This window comes from Cervus canadensis, chromosome 11 (assembly GCF_019320065.1).
Source record: "Cervus canadensis isolate Bull #8, Minnesota chromosome 11, ASM1932006v1, whole genome shotgun sequence".
Lineage (NCBI taxonomy): Eukaryota > Metazoa > Chordata > Mammalia > Artiodactyla > Cervidae > Cervus > Cervus canadensis.
Window position 1 is genome coordinate 17,624,682 of NC_057396.1, and position 24,638 is coordinate 17,649,319.

A 24,638-nucleotide genomic window follows, 5' to 3' on the forward strand; every position below is an offset into this window, starting at 1 on the left:
CATTTAAAACATTACTTTGAAAAGTGGTGTTTAGTCTTCATTAGACTGATAAAGGATCTGTGATGTAAAAACTTGGTTAGGAGCAGCTGCCTCTTAACCCCACCTGTCTTTATATCTCCAAAACAGCTCCCTTGGTGGCTGCTCATCACCTTTAGCCAATGTCCACAGTCACTCTGCAGTGTATTTGTATCATTTGATGCCATCAGTTATTTTTTGTTACTCTCTACAGTTTAATCTTTAATATCAAATCCTTAGCGGACCCATTGGCTCATCTTAGAAAATATCTCATAATGCCTTCCTAACATCTGTTTTGAATTTCTTGCCCCTCAAAACTAATTACAGCTGGAATTACCATCCTAAAATGTAGTTAGAAACACGTCATTCACATTCTCGGAAACTTTCAGTGGTTCCCCATTCTTTCTGTTTTTATTTCAAGTTTTATTTTATATTAGTGTATAGTTGATTTAATTACCTTTCTAAAATGTGGGTAGAACTACACCATTCCCTTTTTCAAAACCCTTCAGTAATTTCCAGGTAACAAAGTTGAGACATTAGTATGGCATTCAAGTCTTTGCATGGACTATCTACCTCTTGACTTTCTAGCCTCTTCTTCAGCAGCAATAATTGCACATTTATTCTGTTTATTTTATCATCTTTCATGTCTCTGGGCCTTTGATCCTGTTTTCTCTAGGGAAAAAATCATTCTTTCCATTCCTTACTCCGTTCCACATCTTGCCCTACCACAGACACATACACAATAGTATATATAGGAATGTGTCGTCCTTGTCATTCTGTTCTTAGCTTATACATCCACGTCTCAGAACTTTCTCAAATCTGAGCCAATGTCTTTGTCTCTTGTATTCCATGATATCGGGCTTCCTTGATGCTTCAGTGGTAAAGAATCCTCCTGCCAGTGCAGGAGACTCAGGTTCAATCCCTGGGTCGGGAAGATACCCTGGAGAAGGAAATGGCAACCCACTCCAGTATTCTTGCCTGGAAAATCCTGTGGACAGAGGAACCTGGTGAGCTTCAGTGTAGGGGTCACAAAAGAGCCGGACATGACTCAGCAACTAAACAACAACAACTCCATGATATATCACTATTAATAGCATTAATTTTGATATGACCTATATTGTATAGTTATTCATCTATTTGGTTTCTTTAATATATTTATATTCCTTAGTGTAGCAGCTGTATTCATGTTTGTACCCTTTCTCATCTTCACTCAATATCTCTCATAGTAGATAATATCATAGATAAACATATTATCTAACATAGTAGATAATAAACATAAACATTTCTTGAGTGAATACATGAATTCATTGAATACTGACTTAACCTGATTGATTTAGTTTGATTAGGTGAGCATGGCCCAGGCTGCTATTGTTCTGCCTTTCACCAGAGTATTATAAAAAGTATTAGTTGTGCACATTTAAAAATAGAGTTTGGTCAACTAGCTAACATCTGCAAAAATGCCATATAAGAACTAAGTTACTTCATATCTAATGATAATACTATCAAGAAAATAGATTGCTAAGTCACAGGATTTTTTTTCATAGAAGATTTGTTAAATAACAATAAGGGAGAAAATTATTATGGCTTTAATTTTTTATAGTAACTTACAGATCTTAAGAGAAAGCTAATTCTGAAAAGTATACTAATTTATTACTTTATTAAATGTTAATGAAATTATGAGAGAGGTGGAGACAGTGGCTGATCATTGTCTACAGCCATTTATTTTAAAATAATTTTCCACAATCCACCATCTACATTGCTAAACTGAAAGAAATGTTTTCTCATTTTCTATAAGAAAACTTTTGTTTCCTTTCAGGTGCTTATTATACTTGCTTCTAATTTTATTTCCATTTTCTTCCACGTCTCTTCATTTCTACCCACCATCAAAATCAATGTATTTCTTGTAAATTACTGATTGCCAGTCTTTTTTAAAAAAAACAGGAAATAGATGTCTTTATTTCTGCCTTGTTTTCCCTCATCCCAGCCATTAAAAAAATTTTTATTATTCATTTTTGACTGCACTGGGTCTTTGTCGCTGCACACGGGCTTTCTCTAGTTGTGGCGAATGGCAGCTACTCTCTAGTTGCAATGAGTGGGCTTCTCATTGCAGTGGCTTCTCTTGTTGCAGAGCATGGGCTCTAGGTGTGTGGGCTTCAGTAATTCTGGCGCATGGGTTTAGTTGCCCCAAGACATGTGGAATCTTCCCAGACCAGGGATTGAACCCATGTTCCCTGCACTGGCAAGTGGATTCTTTACCACTGGACCACCAAGGAGGTCCCTCAGCCATTTTTATACTCATATTCCTTAGTAAGCTTTTTACCATTACCTTCTTTTTTTGGAATATTTTTTTCTTCCAGTTTTATCAAGATATAATTGTTGTAGCACTGTATACATTTAAGGTTTACAGCAGAGATTTGACTTACATACATCATGAGATGATTATTACAATAAGTTTAGTAAACATCTATCATCTCATATAGATACAAAATTAAAGAAATAGAAAAAGTATTCTTCCTTGTGATGAGAACTCTTAGGATTTACTCTAAACTTTTATATATAATGTACAGCAGTGTTATTTATATTTATAATGTTGTACATTGCATCCCTAGTACTTTTTTATCTTATAACTGGAAGTTTGTACCTTTTTACTGCCTTCCCCTACCCCTGCCCCTAATAACCACAAATCTGATCTGTCTTTTTCTATTTTTTTTGTTTGTTTGTTTGCTTTGAAGTATAATTGACCTACAACACAATGTTAGTTCCTGTTACACATCATTGTGGTTTGGAATTTCTATACTTCTCAAAATAATCACCAAGATAAGTCTAGTTATGATGTGCCACCATATATATTCGTATTTATTGATACCATTGTCTTCTAATTATCCTTATTAGCCAAAGTATTCCATGACACTTAAATCTTGAATTGCTTTTCTTCTAAAAAAGAAAAACTTTTTTCAAAAAGGTTTTTGGCTTTTCCAAACTAAATGTTATTCCCCTTTCCCTCTGAGAAACATTGTTCTAAATTATTCTATTAATTTAACAAAATTCATATTGTGAGATCATGAACAAAGGCAGAACTTTAGAATTATGTTAATGAAAACATAAAATAATGAAAATCAGGTTATCTATGTTTTGTACTGAAGTTTCACTTTCAGGATAAACTTTTAAGATAAGAATTAATATTTACTATGTGCCAAGCACTATTTTTCGATCCCTGGATCAGGAAGATCCCCTGGAGAAAGGCATGGCAACTCATTCCAGTTGTTGTCATTCTTGCCTGGAGAATCCCATGGACAGAGGAGCCTGGTAGCGCCATGCACAGAGTTGGACGTGACTGAAGTGACTCAGTACTTACGCACGCAAGCACTGTTCCCAGTTATTATATATTTATTACAACTCTGTGCTCTTGGTGGTGTTGTTATTCCTGTTTTATGGTTGAGGAGACGGAGACACGGAGCGGTTGTGTCATTTGTCCAGGATATTTGGATCCTTTCTGGGAGAGGGTGTGTTATGGTGTCAGTTCTTATGGCCATTACGTTAGAAGATCTCTCTCTTGCTCATCCTGTTTTCTGTGAACACCATGCTGGAATAAGCTCTGTCCTAGAATTTATAGTAAAGGGTCAGGTCAGAGGTTTCAGAATACCAGTAAATTAGATATTAGAAGTAGTGGTGCATATATAGGAACACATGGCCCAGTCTAGTCTAGTTCCCTTTGGTACGTGGGGCAATTACTTTGTCACTGAGAAGGAGTTCAGGTAGGATACTATATCCCTTTTCTAACATTAGCAAAATCGTGGTACCCAAATGTGGCAAAGCAAGTAAGTAAAAAAGAAAAAAACTAACAAGCCAGTCTTATGATTATTGATGTAAAAATTCATAGGGAAGTATCAACATATATAATTCTCCAAAATGTTTTGATATTAGTAAATCTGTTAATTTAGTTCACAATATTAGTAACTCAAAGATGATTATGATCATCTTAATATAACATATTAATGCAATCCACATTTTTAATTTTTTTTCCTAAATCTTTCATGTAGAAGGAAAGCATACTTCTATAAAGAACTTTCTAAAGGCTACATATCGTGTGACATGTAAATGTATAGCTCTATATACATATAACTACATATAGGTAGCACTTATTGCATTCTTACTTTGTGCCTGGCACTGTTCCAGTGTTAAGTGTTTTGTATGTATTAACTCATTAAATCTCAAAACAACTATTTATTTACAGCTGAAGCATGAAGAGGTAAATATGCCCAACATGATATAAAAGTATGTTTTGTATGTATGTGTATGTACAACCTAACCAGCCATCAGTGTGATGTGCTGTGTGCTAAGTATAATGCTTGATAGTAAAACACTAAAGACATTCCTATTAATATCAGTTCAGTTCAGTTCAGTCGCTCAGTCATGTCCGACTCTTTGCAACCCTATGAACCACAGCACGCCAGGCCTCCCTGTCCATCACCACTTCCCAGAGTTTACCCAAACTCATGTCCACTGGGTCGGTGATGCCATCCAACCATCTCATCCTCTTAATATCAGGAACAACACAAAATAATCACTGTTAACATTACAATGTAATTAGACAAAAATATGGGGCAACAGATATAAAAATTGGTAAGAAAGAGGCAGTCTGATGATTTTACATTATTATATATTCCTTGGAAAACACAAGAGCCTCAGTGAAGCACTAATAGAAACATTGAGTTCCCTGAGATACCTCATTCACTAAAGTTTCATATATGAGAATAAAATAATTATTTTTTTAGACACCAACAATAACTAGTTAGAAAATATGAGGGAAGGGGAAAAAACACCATTCATAGCAAGAACAAAAGCAAAATATTTTAAGACAAGTTTAAAAAGAAATGTATAAGCCCCCTACAAAGAAATCTAGGGAACTATATTGAGAGAGGAAATTTCAATAAATTATTCCTGATTAAACAATATAATCTTTCATGCTTTTTAAGCAAGTATTACTGCAACACACTCTCCATCAAACTCCCATTAGCTTTTTGGTTGAAACTTGTCAAAGCAGTTCTTAAGTATCTGGAAGCACATACATGCACAAGATTCTCCTATGATTCAAATGGTGTGTGAAGTTTTGAGAAGCATTGGCCTTCAAAGCTCTTCCTGATGGGGCTTCCCTGGACCTGCCTTCCTGACCTCACATTCTGACTCCTCCCCTTGCTCATCTGCCACCAGTCACAGAGGCCACCTTGCTGTCCCGTGAACACGCTTTCATCTCAGAGCTTTGTACTTAGCCCTGCCTCCGCCTGTTACCTTCCTTCCACCTCATTTCGGTATCTGCACAGATACCACCTTATCAGAGAAGCCTTCCCTGATTAAAAGTTTCTCTGTAGTATCTATTGTTTGCATCCTCCCCCTCTGTGAACTTGGTGATAGAAGGGACTGGCTTTGTTCCTGCCGTATCCCCAGGACCTGGCACCTAAGAGGTACCCATTTGCCGAATGACACTGGCATTAAAAATTACCGGTATGGTCACTAAGAATTCTGAGGAGAGAGTGAAATTACAGTCAATCTTGTTTTTCCTTGAACAGTCTGTCCTTGAACATCACAGGCAGTAGGGACACCACCCACCGTCTGTGCAGTCAGAAATTCTTCTATAACTTCAGTCGGCCCTCAGGATCCAGGGTTCCACACCCCCGGATCAGCCATCCCAGAATCACATAGTCTTGTGGATGCATGCATTTCAAACCCAGTGTTGTTCCAGGGTCAACTGTAGTTATGTTCTATGAAGTTACTACAAATACTGAACCATTGCTCCTGAGGAAATACAAGATTAGGTTCCCGCAAGCCTCCTGTCAGAACATTTTCGTGGACCAATCAATCCATAACCTTACTGTACATGTTTGAAAAAGTGAAAGCGAAGTCACTCAGTCATGTCCGACTCTTTGCAGCCCATGGACTGTAGCCTGCACCAGGCTTCTCCATCCATGGAATTTTCCAGGCAAGAGTACTGGAGTGGGTTGTCATTTCCTTCTCCAGGGGATCTTCCCAACCCAGGGATCAAACCCAGGTCTCCTGCATTGCAGGCAGACGCTTTACTGTCTCAGCCACCAGGGAAGCTAAACACTGTTTAGAGACGCTTGATTAAGTATACACTGTTGATTCATTAACATTGAACTCGCAACCTATAATGGCTCTGTAACTGGTACCTGAACAAAGCTTACCTAACATGCGTATTTCTTCACAAGACACATCGTATCTTTATTGCACTTAGCACTTCAGCTCTAGACTTGGGGCCCATTTAAACAGCAAATTCACCAACAAAGCACAAAAATGTGAAAATCATAGAGCTAACTAGTCCTTTTTAGGACACTTGTTTCAACATGAGGGATTTGCTCAGCCTCAGCTGGAATGTGTGCTTCTGGCAACTCAGATTTTTCGCCTCTCTGCACACGCACATGGTTGTGGAATGACTGTGAAGCGCTGCAGAGATTGATTTGGGGGTAAATAGATGTCCGTGAGTAGGCAAGTTTGCAAGTACAGAATCTGCAAACAATGAGGACCAACTACACATCATTCTTCCAATAAGTATTTACTGTGTTTCCACTAGGTGCCATGCCCCCAGACACTGAGACATTTATCAAGTCCCAACCATATGCCAGGCCCTGTGCAATACTCAGATAATCCAAATATGAGTTTAACAGTGTTCTGGGAAAGGTTTCAAGGTGGAATTGGGAACCTTCAATACCAATAGGTGAGATTTTAACCTGTGAAGCTATGGAGAAAGGTATTTTAGGAGAAATCTTTAAGTCAGTGTTCTTAAACTTGGTGGTACGTTAGAATCACCAGGCCTATGGCCATGCTTCACCCAGACCAAAAAAAGTAAACATCTCTCGGGATGAAGCTCATGCCAGTGTATTTTAAATCTGCTCAGATGATTCCAGTGTGCAACCACATTGAGAGAGCTACTGCTTTAAATCCTCGTGTTTGGCTGGAGTGCAGGTTATATGAAGGGAAGTAAAGAACAAATAAATCTGGTAAAGAGATGTTTGGCCCAGTTATTGAAATGCTGTAATTTAGCACATATTTATTAAGCACCTGTAGGCACTCTGCTAGTGCTGGAGATACAGCAGAAAACGAAATACAAGAATCTTTGGTCTCTTAGAGTTTATGGTTGAATTGATTTGGCAGCTGTTCAGGATGATTCATAGTCTAGATTTAACTTATAGTATTTGGTGATTTGCATTTAGAAGGAATCTTGTCCTAAATGCTCAGAATTCTAAATTTAATGTAAATTACTGTATCATCTTCTGATATGAATAGAACCCTATAAAGAAAAAATTGTGTTATGAACTTCTGTGCTAATCTTAGTGAGCATTTTCTAACGTAACCTCTCAAAGAGTTTTTCAGTTTCTTGCACACTAGGACAATTAGCTAAAACCAGTAGTACCATTGGAAATACTAACTCAAGCATTTCATTTCTCATCTTATAGGAATTAGTGTGTAAGAAACGACTGTCTTGATTATTAGTAAGAATTTATATTTAGATCGAACTTACAATTAGCAAAGAACTTTAATTGGGTTGTAGTTGGTTTGCAACTCCTTTTATGTTATTTGCTGTAAGCTACATTTTATTTTTTCCTGAGTTCCTTTATGTTTAATGTCCTATTACACTATCTTCTAGATCATTAACAAGAACAGAGACCCCTAGTGATAGAGTCCTCTTTTAATTCTGACTGATATGGTTATTCCTTATAGTCTGAGTCTGTCAATTTCACTTTTAAACTTTTGGTCAAGCGGTTTTGAATTAGTTTGCTAAATAGTTACTTACCACCTAAAAAAGAAAAGACCTGTGCCAAGCTTAGCTTGTATACATACTCTGAGCTGAAATGAATGTGCACCAGTGACCACGTGTGGGTGGGAAGTGGGAGGTACCTGCTGTGGGGTCAGGAGAGACTAGGCCTTGAGAGGGATGTTGTAAATGTTACTATCATTACTGTCAGAGATAAGGTGCCACATACACCACCCAGTTGTGTTATAATGCAGAGAATATGTCTTATATAAACATTATACAAAATTATACAGTTTGCGTCAGCTTTTCCTCAGTTTCAGTGGTACTTAATACAACTGTGTGTTTTGTTAACATGGATGATATCATGTGCCTCACACTTCTTTTAAAATCATACAGGTCCTTTTTCCCTCAGGAGTTTTCTCTCTCCTGCTCCCCACCCAGCTGCCTTAGCAACCTAGTACATCATTTTGGGTTCATTTGTGTTCCCTGAGCTCTACTAAAACCTCTCATTCCTTGAGTATTTGCAAGTTCTATAAGAATTGAAGATCACCTTTTTAAAAAACTTGCTTGTTGACTTGAATTTTTAAAAAATGTGAAGTGGAGGTTGCGGGGCTTAGGAGAGAGAATTGCCTGGCCAGCCAGTGGTGAGGACACGTGCTGTTAACTGCTGTGGGCCCAAGTTTGACCTCTGGTCCGGAAACTTCAATCCCACAAGTCAAGCCGCACAGCCAAAAACAAAAAAACTAAATGGGAAGCTAGTCATTAGGAAATATTTGAAGTCTTAGGATATGGGCTATATTGTCACTTAAAGTGACTATAGAAAAGTTTTTTTGTTTTTAGATCACTGAGAAGAAATACTACTTTGTGGATTTACTATTTGTCTCTGAACCACAAAGAGAATCAAGAGTTATCTTCTCTTAGTGATAGGGCGCTGAGGTATTCTTATAGTGAAACCCTAAGAATTTTGACTTGGGGAAGCATTATCTTTCTTTCTTACAGAATTGTTTATTTTTTAACTTTATCCCTTCATAGTATTTTTAAAGTGATCTGTTCAGAGTTAATTTATGTAAGTCTTTTCATCACCTTTTTTTTTTTCCTTAGTAGCTCTTTATCACAAAACATTATTGAATATTGTTTTTTTCCTGTCTTAGTTCTGAACCAACTGAGAAATAGACAAAGGAGCCAGGCAGATGGACATAAAAGCAGCATCTCTTGTTGATGAAGCTATTGCAGAGCATGACTTAGGAGCAGAGCATAAAGGGCTTAGTAACATTGAACCCGCAAATTAGAAAGATTTAATCACTCAATCTCAGGCAGCACTGGAGAGCAAAGCAACTCTGTGCCGTCTGCACCAGGGCAGACCCCAAGGGCAGTGTGCAGAGGGAGGGGCGCTTGGCTGACACAGACCCCCTTCCCCAGGTGAGGGGTAGGAGGCGAGTGTAACTCCAAGGGATGCCTCTCTACTCAGGAAGGTGGAGCCAGAGAAGGAGACCAAGAAGGGGCTTCTCGTGCCTGCCAGGCCTGAGCCTATTACTCAGTTGCACAGCTGCCCTGAATATTGCAAGCAGCCCTCATGGCAGAGCCAGGGCTGTAGAAACCCTGCAGATCACCGCGGGCTCTTGGATAAACTCCCCCTGTTCACCAAGAGAAATAAAAACTAGCAGGGAGCATGTTGTTCATGTGAATGCCCGCATTCAGATTTGCAGGAGCTCGTTTCTTTACTGGCCCTACTTTTCAGTCAGATGTCTTCTAGAGAGCAACACATTGCTGGGTACCATGTACGTTTTTTTTTCTGTATGGATTATGGAAGATTAAATGGATCTGCCCTCAAGGAGCTTACAGCCTGGTTCATAAGTAAATGCTATATTGTGCAGTACAGACTACTCATGTTATAGAAATTCAGTAAAAAACTGGACTGGTCCAAGAAGATTTTATGGAAAAGTAAGCCTTGAGCTGGAATTAGAATAACAAAGATGATCTGGGTAAGTGAGGCTATGCAAGAGAACACGTGTGAAGGAGCCGTTGTTTCAGCGTCTGTGACTTCACCTTAATTGAAGTGGGAAATAAGATGACAGGGCTTAGAGGGGCCCCCACTGTAAGGGGAATCTTGAGAACACCTCAGAGGACAAGAGATGTGATCTACTGCTGAGATTTTTTTTTAAACCTAAGAGTGGTGTCAGTGAAAATTACTTTGGCAGGGATGTACTTAGGGAGTATTGAAGGAAGGAGATAAATTAAGAAACAAAAGTAATCTAAGCCTAAGGAAATGAAATATAGTAAGGGTCTGTCATGCTCATCTGACTTACTACATATATAATAACTCTCATAGGTTAGAGAGTAGTCCCTGATTGATTTTGCTCCATTCTTTTACACCAGGGACAGAAGTTAGGTTTTTGGTTAGTTGCTTCTTGTTGTTGTTTAATCAGATTGGTAAGAGTTTTTTGTTAAATTTAATCTTTCAAACCTCTGGGGGCAATTGGGAAGATTTGAATTAATAATCTTATTTCGATGGTGGTGGTGTGAGGATCAAAAGAGATTGTAGATTGAAGGAGAACAAATCCATAGTAGGAGAAAGGGACCAGGAAGCCCGTTTGGATCACCCCTGACAAAGAGAATTGATGCCAACACCAGCGTGACAACCCACGTGTTTCACATTCATACCTCAGCAAACAGTTGAATTTTCAGATGTTAGAAAAGCCTCTGACACTGACAGATTTTAGTGTTATTGCTGAAGCCACAGTCAGTCACTGCACCCTGCGCTCAGTAGGTACTGCAGTGATCCGGGCAGCCTAGTACAGCTGTTTGCATTTTCTCTGCAACTGGGAGTGGGCCGGGCCATGTGACTCAGAAAGGCAGGGGAGGGCCTCTTTTCACCGACAGATGTTTTAATGTGCTTATCAAGTTATCCAATACTAGCAACCAACATCGTCTAAATACCACAGCAGGATCTGATTAGCTTTTTCAGATCACTGCCTTTATTTGCTGTTTGCAAAAAAGCTTAATCCAGTGCTAGGGATCAGGCTTCCCGCTGAGCTTGTGGGTAGTTTTCTCTCATTCTTTGTGTTCACACTGGCAGGAATTAGTGAGAAGATCCCTCCTCCTCCTGAATTAAAGCTATAAAGTAGTAACTATAGTAGCAATGGGGAAAAAAGAGAAGAAAGAAAGTCCAAGGGAAAGAGGGACTGTCTGTTCATACTAAGGAGTGTCTTTTTTATATACAAAAGGGAAAAGGGTTCAATGTAAATTCATAAATATTGACCTCACTATCTCTAGTCAGTACATAGCTGACTGTAGAGTTTTATTTGGTTTTAGTCGTTAACAACTTTGCATGAATATATGTTATATTTTTTATCTTCATCTTGTTTAATCAAATTTAGTTTTACCAAAAGTCTATTTACTAACCATACTCGTGGCCTTGATTTATCTTTCTTACCTTTTATTCATGAGATTTTTTTTTAAAAAGTACCACCACATCACCAAAAAAAGATAAAATTCTAACTTTTTTGATTCCTGTGATGTTCATATGCTTACCCAAGACATAAAATTTGAACTCTATGAAATTCACTTCGTAATTTGTAATAAACATTAGAAATGCTTTATATTGATCTCTAGTGGCTGTATGAAATTAGGCCATGGGTGTAACGGTTGCAAAAACATTGCTGTAATGGTAGAAATGGTAGAAATGGTAGAAAAAGAATAGTTCTTCCTTTAGAAATTAGTTTGATACTTAGAATCTAATCATTACATTTAGTTTAAAAATATTTCCAAAAATTTAAAAATTTTCTAACATTTTTGGAATGACATACTTCCATGGAATATTAAGTTCTTTTTGAGGAAAAATGTCTATAGACAAACAATGACCTACAAATACCATACTTCATATATTAGCTTTCTTTCTGGAAATACCAATAATTTTTAGGCTTTTAGTAGGCATACGGAATGTTTTTGGTGAGGTAACTGAAAAATTTTAACCGTATAGAGTATATTTTCCTCTTATTTTGTAAACAGAAAGCGTCTATCTGACTTACATTTGACTGAGCACAATAAAGACAAGCGCAAGAGTCCCAGCCAATAGTAACTTTTTTCTAAGTTTTCTCAGCTGGTCTTGTGAGTAGTGTCTATATTTGTGTGTGAAAAGAGAGATTGCTTTAGATTGTTTGAGATTGTTTGGGGTGCTTTAGCCAAATTTTATACCTGTAGAGTGCTTGATTATATAATGGGAAAGCCTAACCTCTGCTTAAATGAGCTTATATCAGAAGATTGTATTTTAAGAGGAGCTTTCTGCCTTCACTCTTCTAATTTGCACTGGAATAAAAGAGGGGGTGTGTGTGTGTGTGTGTGTGTGTGTGCGTGTGTGTGTGTGTGTGTGTGTGTGTGTGTGTGTGTTCTGCGTCACATAAACAAGTAGTAGGACAGCTCTAGATATTGTTTAGTAGGGAAATATTCTCACAACACCTGATGGTGTTTAAATTTTGATGAATTTTCATAATCAGAGACCACTCAAGATATAATTTATGCAGCTCTCAAAAGCAGATAGTCCGTAACATTATAAAAAGAGTCTGGCTATCTTTGAAATAAATCAGGATAACAAGCTTCCTCACTGACAGGGATGATTTTTGTATACTTGGTCCCCTTTAGAAATATTACAGTGTTTCTTCTTTGTAAATAACTTCTTTGTAACTTGTTCCTGAACTGAAATTTATACATCTTACAAATTTTATGAAATACAAATACAACACATAACATCATGTTGTATATTAAAACATAATGAAAGATTTTTCTTTAATTACATGATTAGTTTCGATAACAAAATAATTTTACACTATTTGACATAAAGTGGGTCATTTTGGTGGTTTTAGATTGAAATTAAATAGTTTTGTCTAAGTATTCAGCTTAGATGACTCACTTGGCACAAAGTTGGACCAGACTTGCTTTATCTTACTACACTGTACTTCTAATGAACTTTTAAAAATCAGTTCTGTCTATAAGCTCTTAAACCTTTTTCTTTTGCAATCTTACTTTCATCATGTTTGCTTTATTGTCTTGCAACAAATCAACCAATACTTACAAATATTTTATATTCCCTAGTATTTCCAGGGAAGTAGTTCTACTCTAACCTCTGTCTCATTTCCGCTGTAAATCATTCTTAAAGAAAAGGGGTTACTGCAGTAGTTAATTACTACTTTGACACACCTCATTTTCTTTTTTTCTCAGAACCGAAAAACGAAAAGACTAGAGGATAGCCTCAACTTTGAGGAAACAGGCAACTTTTACTACTTTAAAATATAATTGTTTTCTTTGTTTTGTTTAAAAACAAGGAGGAAAGGCTGAAGCCTGCCCAAGCCAGGTGTCTCTTGTTGGCAGCCTGCTCCCTAATGACTGCTCTCCGAGAGCAGCTGCCTGCTAGTCAGCTTTGTATGGCCTATTGTTGCCGCACACCCCCTCGTTAATACACAGGCTGCCCGGGGCAGACCCAAGAATGACATCAACTTGCTTATCTTAGAAACCTGCGGACCTGACGCAGGGTGCTGAGGTTGGCTTGCATCTGCCTGGCCGACTGATTGTGAGCTTTCTGGCCTGCGATTGGCTGTTACTCCACTCGGTAATAGGTTAAGCAAAGACATTGCCATTCCATCTGTTCACTCATTCATTGTTCTTCTTGCCTGCCTGGAAGTCTGCAGCTAAAATTGTGTTAAGGAGTTACTCCTGAAGCTGCTACAGAAGCCAATGTCTTTGTATTTTCCTGTGAACGTGAGTATATGGGCTACTTAATGCCTTGGAAGTTAAACTTTGCTAAATATTCAGAATATTACTTTGAACTCTGTTAAGGACAGAATGCACCACAGATGAAAGGCTACAAATTGTTACATAGTGCCAAAATACCAGAAAATTTAATTCTTTCTGTAAAACATGTCTGTGAACAGACTTTTTACATTTTTATATTCTGCAGTTATATAAATGATTACTTAGTTTCATAAACATTTGCAAGACAGTAGGCATGTAAGTAAGCATTTGTACTTAAAGATAAGTTAAAATGTTATGGTATTTTGATAAACAGTGAATTTAGATTTTATCTTCTTGTCACATTCCTAGTTTCCTTAAGGTGTCACTGTTAGACCTAGATGCTGCAAAATGATAGTAAGGTTTGATAGATTTTTCCATTGTCTTAAAAATCTAGCTTGGGGAGATGGATTACTATTAGATGTTTCATCTTGTTTTAATTATGATGATTAAGCATTCAGTTGCTTTGTCAGCAGTTTCAGTACTCATGTATAGTTTCATGAGTTTCTTCCCACCTTTTTAATTTTTTTTTTTTTTTGCTTGCATTAGTTTTAGATATGAGATTGAATATGTCACTTAGAGAACTGTTGCTTTCAAGAGATCTGTAATGGGGAAGGGAGGAGACAAAGACTTTCATCTATCAGTTGGGAGGGAAAGAAAGAGCATAAAGGGTTAAAAGGAGGTCTTCACTTCTCCCACATGCCCTATTGTGTGAGCATATGCGTAAGTCTATTGAAAGTTTTCGGAAGATGGGCAGGCCACCAGTTGCTGGCCTCCTGCAGTCCCAGTAGACATCTGTTGCCCCAGAGCATTAACCAATCTGTTCAAAGGGACATCCTTCTTTTGTTAGCTAGAGGGATGCAGACAACAGCACTCACTGAAATACAATGGGAATTAAATACACAGAGACTACAGCAGTAGGTATTTATTACATATTCATTATTTTATTTTCATTGTTCTCCATTATCATTTCGATAACAATCAGATCCCACTTTATGACATTGTAACTCTGATGTTACAAACAATTTGATTTAACAAGTTTATGGTCTAATATTCCTGATTAATGTGATGCTCTTTAGAATATAAAAAAAAATTTTACTGGATTTGAGATAAAGGCTTATCTAAGTTATCTAATGAGAACTTTAAGGAAAGCTCACTAAATGGGGAAATCTTTGTGTATGCAGCAGATTTTTAGTAAATAGCCATTGTATCATAAATCTGCTTTCAGCTAGTATAAAACTTTTTGGCAATTAAAATAATTATTTATACTTTATCATCAACAAAATTTGCATGACATTTTAGTTCTTTTTTCAACGTATAATATTATTTTATTTTTTAACTTACTAGGCCTTCAGCAAGAAAAATTGTTCATTTCCAATACAATATTTGAAGGAAATCTAAAGCTCTGTAAGTGCAGAAATCTGTTTTTAGACCATTAAATGTTTCCTCAGTACCTTTTGTGTTCATGAATATAGTATATAAAGTCCAGTTATAATGGGTCTCTGATATAGAGCCTAAAAGTTAAGCTGTATTCTTGGAGTTTTTTGATAACTGTGGGAATATAAACACTGACCTACTTTGTATATGAGACTGTCTAGGCTGCTTCTTCATGAAATGAGGGAAAGGATTGGGGGCAGGAGGAGAAGGGGACAACAGAGGATAAGATGGCTGGGTGGCATCACTGACTCGATGGACATGGGTTTGGGTAGACTCCGGGAGTTGGTGATGGACAGGGAGGCCTGACGTGCTGCAATTCATGGGTCGCAAAGAGTCAGACACGACTGAACTGAACTGACTGACTCTTGTTAATAGATGATTAAAGATGATTTATATGCGTTTGCATTTCAGTAAATGGCAAAACTTAAAAGTTCATGGTTTAAAAATTAAGGAGAAAAATGTTTTCTTCCTTGCATGTAATAGTAAATTTTGTGATGTTTTTGGAGTCTTTGCTAATCATTTTCAAAATTATATTGGTCATTTTTAAGGCACTGAACAAAAATTAAGATCATATACCATTCTTTAAGATGTCTTATAATAAAAATTCCTTGTAAAGTTTTGCACACTGCATTACATTAAGAAGTACCACAGTCTATGAAACTATTTTTGTTGGCTTTTAAATTTTAAGAATAGCATTTAATTTTTTCTTGACTGGATTTCAAAATATTGCCAATTTTTCTTAGTGCCATATTCATTCAGGGCAATCTTTTACTAATTACAAGTGAATAAGAAAACATTTTAGAGATTAAAGTTTTAAAAACCAAATCTTTACCATTTGGGTCAATAAAAATAAGTTATTTCAAATTTATATTATGTAATGGAGAAGATATATGCATCTTATAGGTCTGGTAATTAAACTTATTTGTCATTATATGTACTATTTCATATTTAGTCTGTTGATTTATAGGAACTAAAAATTATTTAACTGCTTGCTTAGTACAAGATGACATTGGCTAACTTTCTTTGAGGTAACCAATGAAATCTGGAAGATGAAGAGAGGCCTGTCAGTGTGAAAAAAGTTCAGCCAGAATATTTTAAAAGAAAAGTTATTTTGCCTAACAAAGTTAGGTGTAAATTTTATGAAGTAATGTAAATCAAGCTTACACTTATACCTAATATTAAAAATCACGTTAGCTTACTTGGAAACATTTTAGTTTCATAGTATATATAAATTATGTGAATTATCACAACCTAAAGGTGTGGTATTCACTCAGTACAAGTGAGTTTTATCTAGCTTAATATTATAAGAAGAAAACAACTGATAATACCATTTTATCCCTATGTAATCATTATAGTCCTATAATAAAATTACATAGCAGAGCAGATTTACATAGTGTTACCAATACTTTTAGTATGAGACTGAAAGTGATAACAGAAAAGATTTAAATACATTTTTAGGCTGGTTAATTTTCAGTTTAAAAACTTTTTAATATCTGGTTTTACTTCTGTGACAAATGTGAAAATTCTTTAAACATAATATTTCATTCTAATGTTCCCCACTGACTGTATTTTCCATAAAGTGTTCATTTTGTTTAAAATGGTCCAAAAGAAAAACATTACAGCTCAATATTAAAATAACATTTCCTAGTTCAATTCAGGGATTTGGTCGGTGAATCATTATCTTGAAGAATTATCTCACAACAGCACTTAGGCAAAATCCAAACTTTTTAGGGGAGATCAAAAATGTTGCCCATTAAATACACTTCCTGCAGTCAGAGCAGATTGTGAGGTTTACAGAACAATGATGTCGGAGCTTCCAGATTGGTTTGGCAGCTGCATTGTTCTCAGAGGGTAAACCAGACGCACTTAAGTCCCAGTCTCTTTTATAGGCTTTTGTTCATACCAAATTATTCTTTCACTGTGCTAGCATTCATGATGGCACGTTAAAAGAGTGCCGCTTAGCAACCAGCTCTGGTTGCCAGGCAGCCCAGCTTCCAATAGGTTTTCCTTGTTTAAGATACTTTCGGTGGAAGCTCTACCAAGGCCACAATACAGATTTTTCTTTTTAACTGTATCCCTTTATTAGAATGCTGTTGTGATTTGTTGCTTGCATTATGGTGTCAGTATATTACAGTAGTTAATAAATCACTGAGTATAAAGATTTGCTTTCAAAATCCCTTCCTTTAATTCTAATAATTGGGCTCATGCACATCCATATTAATAGAAAAAAATTGAAATGGATACAGCTTCATAATAGAGCAGATGTATATAGAGGTCTCCCAAGGAAAATTTCTTTTTTTATCATTTGTGCAATCAGAAGCAAAAAGAGGGTGATGTTTCTTTAAAAACTAATGAATGCCATATTAGAACAATGATGTTAAAGTTATCTGTCTTCTCAAGGGATAAAACCTGAAGAAACTCCCATGGAAATGTGTAGGAGTTCTACACTGGAGGGATTTTAAGTGTACTGTTATCAAACTAAAGATTCCATGGTCTCTTCTCTAGTATTTACCATAGGTAATATAATTTATTTCATTATGTAGAAATACTTCACTCTATAATAAGTTCACCAAATGCATTCAAATGTGCAGCTTCTTAGAAAATCACTTAGCATTTTCTCTTAGCATTTATATAATAGCTTCTTTCTACTGTAAATAAGATGTTGAGGAACTGTAGAATAAAATGTTTTTCCAATTTTCTTTTTTAGGTTATTTAAATAGGTGTTTTATGACAGTCTCAAATTCAGCTGCCATTGGCTTACTAATGTTAATCATGGATAGAACACTGAAATTGCCTTAATAAGTAAACTGCTGATGTGCACATAGTCCCTACAATGAAGCACAAGAGAAAATAATTTTATTTTGCTAACCTGTTCCTGGTAGAGAAATAATGATTAATCTCAATTGATTCTAAAGAAACTAGTAAAATGGCAAAAGCATTTTAAACATAAAAGCATTCCTGCATGGGGAAAGTAGAAGAAAAGATGACTTTAACCAAATGCAGACAGCAGTTAGGTAATTATCTAATGTGATACAGAAGTATTTTCTGCCATAAAATTCAAGAAATTAAGATAACATTTATTCAATTTTATTTTGAATAAACTCTATTCACTTATTCAATGTACTTAATTATCTGCTGCTAATGAAATATATTCCTATACTTTCTATAACTGTGCTAGAATGAGAGCTTTTCCCCCTGGAATGAAAGAGACTAGTCTTTGCACTTAATAAGGGTAGCACATTGTTGAGAGTTGTGTTCTGTTACTGTGTTCAGGATTTGCAAAATTAGGATTATTAGGGCAAAACTATTCACCTCTTAAGTGGAATATAATTCACTTTTTTTTTTTTTTTACTATTTTTCTTTTTTTTTCATTTATTTTTATTAGTTGGAGGCTAATTATTTACAATATTGTAGTGGTTTTTGCCATACATTGACATGAATCAGCCATGGATTTACATGTTTCACTTTGTAATTATTTCATTCCTTGTTGGCTCTTGTAGAATCTGTGCTCTTTCATTACAGTACCTAAATTATTTTTGAAAGTCTTTAGATTAATCCAGATTAACAACTTTTAAATTATAGTAAGTTAATGTTTTCCTTTTCACATGGCTTTCTCTTTAAAAGAATTTTTGCAAATTTTTATGGATTCTTTTAGAGAAAATGTATATAACCTGTCATAGCATATCTAAAACATGCTTTTTTTTTTTTTTTAATAATATTCTGTGTGTCACTGTAGAAACAGGCCTTTCTAACTCTGGGAAAATCTCTTCCATCTCGATTGAGAAGCAGCATGATACTGTGGGGAAAGCATGGGTTTGGAAACCAGACAAAACTGGGTAAAAAAAATCCAGTTCCTCTACTTATTTATTTTGCTGCCTTGTAGGGAATACTTAGCCTTTCTAATTCCTAACGTCATTGTCTGAAAAAGACATGATACTATCTTGGAAGGATGTTATGAGTGATGAGAGGATGCAGACAAAACAAAGTTGATATCCAGTAGTTTGATAACTCTCTCCCAACTTCTTTATTGAACCAGAAATGAACCAGTAAATATGAAATTCTAAATATTCTACATTTTTCTCTAGGAATACGGGGTGCTTTGCATTCAAGAATACAGAAAAAACAGCAAAGTGGAGTCAAGTACACATAACAGCTTCATGGGCTTGAAGGATCATCTGGGGCATGACCCAGGCCACCTTTATGTGGAGAGCACTGACCCACATTTAAGTACATCTGTACCTTGGTCAATGGTAGAAAAACCAACAATGGATAAAGTTAATTCCGGGAAGGAAGAAAAAGAGGTGTCTGAAGAGAATGCGAGCTCTGGTGACTCTGAAGAAAGCACAAATTCTGATAATGAGTCAGAACAATTGAGTAGCATCTCAGTAGAGCCATGCTTATTAACCAAGACTCACAGACAGCTATGTAGGTCTCCCTGTTTAGAGCCTCACATACTCAAATGCAGTGAAATTTTGCAAGACTTTAAACCTGAAGAGTCCCAGCCATCCAAGGAAATGAAAAAACCCCCTGATGTGGTGCGAGAATACCAAACAAAACTGGAGTTTGCACTGAAGTTAGGTTATTCTGAAGAACAGGTTCAACTTGTGCTAAACAAACTTGGTACTGATGCTTTAATCAATGATATTCTGGGAGAACTTGTCAAACTTGGAAATAAAAGTGAGGCTGAACAAACAGTTAGTACACTTAACATTATAATGCGGGAAACGTCTTCCCTGGAATCTCAGCGGTCTGAATCTCCGATGCAAGAGATTATAACAGATGATGGGGAAAATCTGAGACCGATAGTTATCGATGGCAGCAATGTGGCAATGAGGTAAGTGGGGAAATCTTCACTCATTATTACTAAACAATCTTTAAGACATATTTCTAATTTTGTGACCATTTCTCTTAATGTCAAAGTTGTTCTTCATCCCAGCATTAGCTTCCCTATTTCTAATCGTGTCTTTCTTAGTTCTCACTCTTCCTTCCAAAGTGGTCAGCCATTCTCACCTCATTTGTCCCTAAATAAAAGACCTCCTTTTCCCCAGATATGTTTTCCCCCACTCATCTGGCTAACTTTACTATGGTATAAAAATTAGCACATATCCCAGTATAAAGTTAAATATTAGTTTTAATTGAAGAACTTGAGTATGATTATATTGAACAGTTTTGGAACCTAGAGGGATAAATGGCCTATTTCTATACAAAGTCAAATAACCATAGGATAAAATCCCAGTTCTTTGAGAAGATTTTTTTTTTATTTGGGAACAAAGCCATAATTTCAGGTGCTTGTTTTTTGTTGTTGTTATTGTTCCACTTAAGAAATGTAATTCAAAAATAATTTTTTAGGATTTTGATGGCTTACAATGTAAAGTGAGTGTAAATTCAATTTGTATATAGTTAACTGCCCACGATGTTCAGAATACTGTGGGGATATAAAGATATATAAAGGTATCGGTTCTTCTTTTAGAAAGCTTAACATTTCATATATTGTTTCTCAAAGTGATCTGAGGATAACTACCAAAGAATCATTGGGGGAACTTGTGCTAACTTGTGTACATTCTAGAGCAGTGCTGTTCAATGGCACAATAAAAAATTAAACAACTGAAATTAATATGAAAAACATTTTAGCTAGGCTAATATAGATAAAATATTATTATTTCAATGTATGTCCAGTAAAAAAATTGTTAGAAATATTTTGGCATTATTTCTTTCATATTGACTATTAAAATTGGGTATCTTACACTTATAGCACATCTCAGTTCAGATTAACCATACTACAAATGCTTAATTTGTAGCCTGTGTCTACATATTAGACAGTGTAGTTCTAGAAACTACCAAGTCCACACATAGACCTACCAAGTCTAGATCAAGGTATAGCCCAGCCATCTCCTTTTCTAACAAATACCCCCACTGATAATGGTACCTACTGAAATGTGAGAACCACTGTTTTTTAGATGTTAGCAAGTATTTCTGCATAGGGTATGAGAAGGACTAACTTGTAATCCTCAAAATAATACTGCTTCCACTTGATGGAAAGGTTATCTTTCATTTATAAGCAAATTTGCTGCAGGTAAAATGTAATTCATCTCCAAATATGTCTGACTTCAGAGTCTATACATTTTTTATCATCTAATGAAAGGTAAAAAGCAAGTTAAAAATGTTCAAGTCAGATTTTCCAAAACCTCAAATACCAAACTAGAGAATTTAAACTTGGCTCTGAGCCACAGGTAACTGACAATCTTTGAGGAGGGAAATGTCAAGAGTAGAGCTGTGCCTTAAACTGATAATCTGGCCATGATATTTATAGTGGATTATAGGAGGCAGGCGATCAAGTTGGATGCAAACAACATTTTCTAATGGAGTAAAAAGGGCCTTAAGTATCATAAAGGTATGACGTGTACATACAACTTTGAGAAGTTCTTCAGCAAAATAATCTTCTCTGTTTAATCTTTCCCACACTTTGTCATGAAATGATTTTTTTTTTCTTTTTTTTTTTTTTGGAGCTCTTTTTATTTATTTATTTTTTTGAACTGTTTAACAAGTACCTTAGCAGAGTGATAATGAGTAAAGCTGAAACACCATGGAAGCCCAAGCAAGCAAGTAATGAAGGAAGGCAGCCTAGAGAAACACCTGCCGCCATAGTCACATGCAGCTAAAAGCAGCAGAGCGGGTTTTAACAAAATACATTTTCCAGGGCTCAACTCTGACTCAGAAGTGTATGATAGAGCTCAAATAACTCTAGAGTATTTTTTAAGTGCCCAGGTATTTCTGATGCATAGTCAGTGTTGAGAACCATTCATCATGAAAAGTATGGATAGCAATAGGTCGGGAGGTGGAAAAAACTGATGATCCAGGGAAAGAGTAGTTTAGGAAATACCAGTCTAAGTAGTGCTAGTAAAACCAAGGGACACACAAATGCCATCAAAGAAGAGGCTTTAAGGAGAAAATATCCTGTGGGTAGAACTGAAAACCGATCAAGGACATGACAGCCAGGAAGTCATTGTCTTCAAGAGCCATATGGTACTGAAGATAGAAACCCAGTTACAGTATGTCAAGAAACGAAGGAATAGAGCTACACTGTTATTCTAGCAAGGTGAGAGAGGAAGGGAAGGAAGAGGAGGAGTTGGGAAATGACTTTTTAGTTTTACATAAAATGAAACTCTATCAGCTGAGGGGCTTGGGAGAAAGTCTTCACATCAGCAATAATATGAGAGTTCACCTTTTGAAGCAGAGTTCTCTGAAGGAGGAGACAAGAAAGACGCAAGTGGAGAATTTGGCATTGGAGGTAAAGGCACTTTGGGGTTGTCAGCAGAACAACCTGGAGGGGAGAAACAGCATCAAAGCCCATAGAAGTGAATTCTTTTTAAATGGATGTCCTTTAGATAAATGATGTCACAGTTGAATCAACTCACATGATTGAAATCTAGTTCCCAGTGGCAATTGAAAAGTACTTTGATAGCTGAAAATCTGCATAAAACTCTAAATTTTATGTATCCCAGATGATGAGATACAAAAATAAATGGCATAATGGAGGCATTTCAAACAATCTATTATATATAATTATTGAAAACACACTTGTACCCCCGCACTATTTGGGCCTCATTCTGTTCCTTTTACTATAAAGATGGAACAATGCAGATTCAGTTCTCACCTCCATCATATATTTTCTTCCATCACATAAACTAAGATGCTTCATTTCAGGAGAGAACAACTTGACAGGAAATTTTTATTATAGCAGCATTATACTGTAAGTCACAATGAAATGTTGTGCCATGCCCATAACTTTGAAAGCGCCAGAACTTATGGAAATTTACAGTAAACTTTTACATTCTGCCACTTATGAGATCTGCATAAAGTTAAAAAGTCATTTAGAAATGCATATCTACTTCAGATTCAAAATCTTAATTTTAACAAAAATGCAGAGAGATTTTACCCATTTTCTGTTGTATAAAATATAACAAACATGCTTTTACTTTTTAACCTAACATCCTACTCATGGTACTTTAGCAAACCTGTTATATAATAAATTTACACACACAATAAATTATAGTAGGTAAATGTGAGGGTAAGTTAAGAATACAGTATTATTTTATTTCCTTTCTGAATTCTCAAGCAGATATATTCCATATGTAAGATGAATATATTTTAATTTCATTTAAATGCTAGTAATAGAACTGATATAAATGACTCTTTAGATGTAAATTAAAAGTAGGAAAGAAAGGCACTTTATTAAAATTACCAAAATGGGCTTTTAAAAAAGTTCTCTACACACTATCTTTGTGATTCTGAGTAACTTGTTTAAACTGTCCAATCTCAGTTTTCAGGATTCTAAAAAGGGGGGAACTCTTATCTTGCAGGCTTCTTATTAGAATTAAAGATAATCAGTACCGAGTGCCTGGCATGTAATAGGTGCTCAGTAAATTACAATTATTATCATTAAAAAGCTAGATTCTGCATTTTAATCCAGAATATAGTAACTAATGTAATGAAAACTTAGTTGTTTCAGTTTTTTTATTCAACGTTTCAGTTCAGTTCAGTCACTTAGTCGTGTCTTACTCTTTGCAGCCCCATGGACTGCAGCATGCCAGGCCTCCCTGTCCATCACCAACTCCCGGGGCTTGCTCAAACTCAGATCCATCAAGTCTCGATGATACCATGCAACCATCTCATCCTCTGTCGTCCCCTTCTCCTCCCGCCTTCAATCTTTCCCAGCATCAGCATCTTTTCTAATGAGTCAGTTCTTCACATCAGATGGCCAAAGTATTGCAGCTTCAGCTTCAGCATCAGTCCTTCCAATGAATATTCAGGACTGATCTCCTTTAGAGTTGACTGGTTGAATCTCCTTGCAGTCCAAGGGACTCTCAAGAGTCTTCTCCAACACCACAGAATTATCTTGAATTATGTGTTAATTCAGTGTTTAACCCATAGCAATTTAGCAGTTCATCTTGTTCTTATGAACCTATAGGTGTATTTTAATTCTTCATATTTATATCATCAGTTGTTTTCAATGATTTCTGTTTGTTTCATAAAGGAGACTCGGGCTCTTAGATCTGGGTGAACCCAAAATTGCCTGGGAATGAGCCCTATAACTGTAATATACAGCATAGTTCCCAGAATTGCAGGGATCCTGTGTTGCTTTGCAGGAAGCATACTTCTTTCAGCTTATTAATATCCTCTTAAAAATGTGCCACACTGATAGAAGTTCTGGGTAAGTTTATTAAATAAGCAATTTACCCCAAATTGACAAATATTCAAAAATAGAAGAGAGTAAACTAATAAGTTTAGCAAAAGCCCTAAACTTTTGCACCAAAGTACTTGATTTCTGAAATATAAAATAGAATGAAATTAATATTTAGCAAAGCTGGACTAACTAGCAATTACTGACAAAAAGGTGTAGCTAATTCTTAAAAAAGCTAAAAAAAAAAAAAAACCACCTCTTAATAATTTTGCAAATTGGTCATTCAGCAAATAGGCCTCTTTCCATAGTAGGGCAGATACTTTGGTAAGTATACCATGAAGTGTATCTGTTCAATTCAGTTGCTCAGTCATGGCCAACTCTTTGCGACCCCATGGACTGCAGCACGCCAGGCCTCCGTGTCCATCATCAACTCCTGGAACTTACTCAAACTCATGT

General features: G+C 36.1%; 1 protein-coding gene across 5 annotated transcripts in view; it reads left to right on the top strand.

Moving 5' to 3' along the window:
* Positions 1 to 24,638, top strand: part of ZC3H12C (zinc finger CCCH-type containing 12C) — a 72,821-nt gene that overhangs the window by 18,650 nt on the left and 29,533 nt on the right. For 3 of the 5 annotated variants that reach the window (XM_043481461.1, XM_043481457.1, XM_043481459.1), the window contains one exon: positions 19,087 to 19,835. In XM_043481461.1, the coding sequence (XP_043337396.1) occupies positions 19,159 to 19,835 (677 nt within the window). In that variant the 5' untranslated portion in view covers positions 19,087 to 19,158. Of the gene's footprint in view, positions 1 to 12,131; positions 13,535 to 14,911; positions 14,972 to 19,086; positions 19,836 to 24,638 lie in introns of those variants that run through there. The other 2 variants (XM_043481460.1, XM_043481458.1) reach the window with 2 other exon arrangements.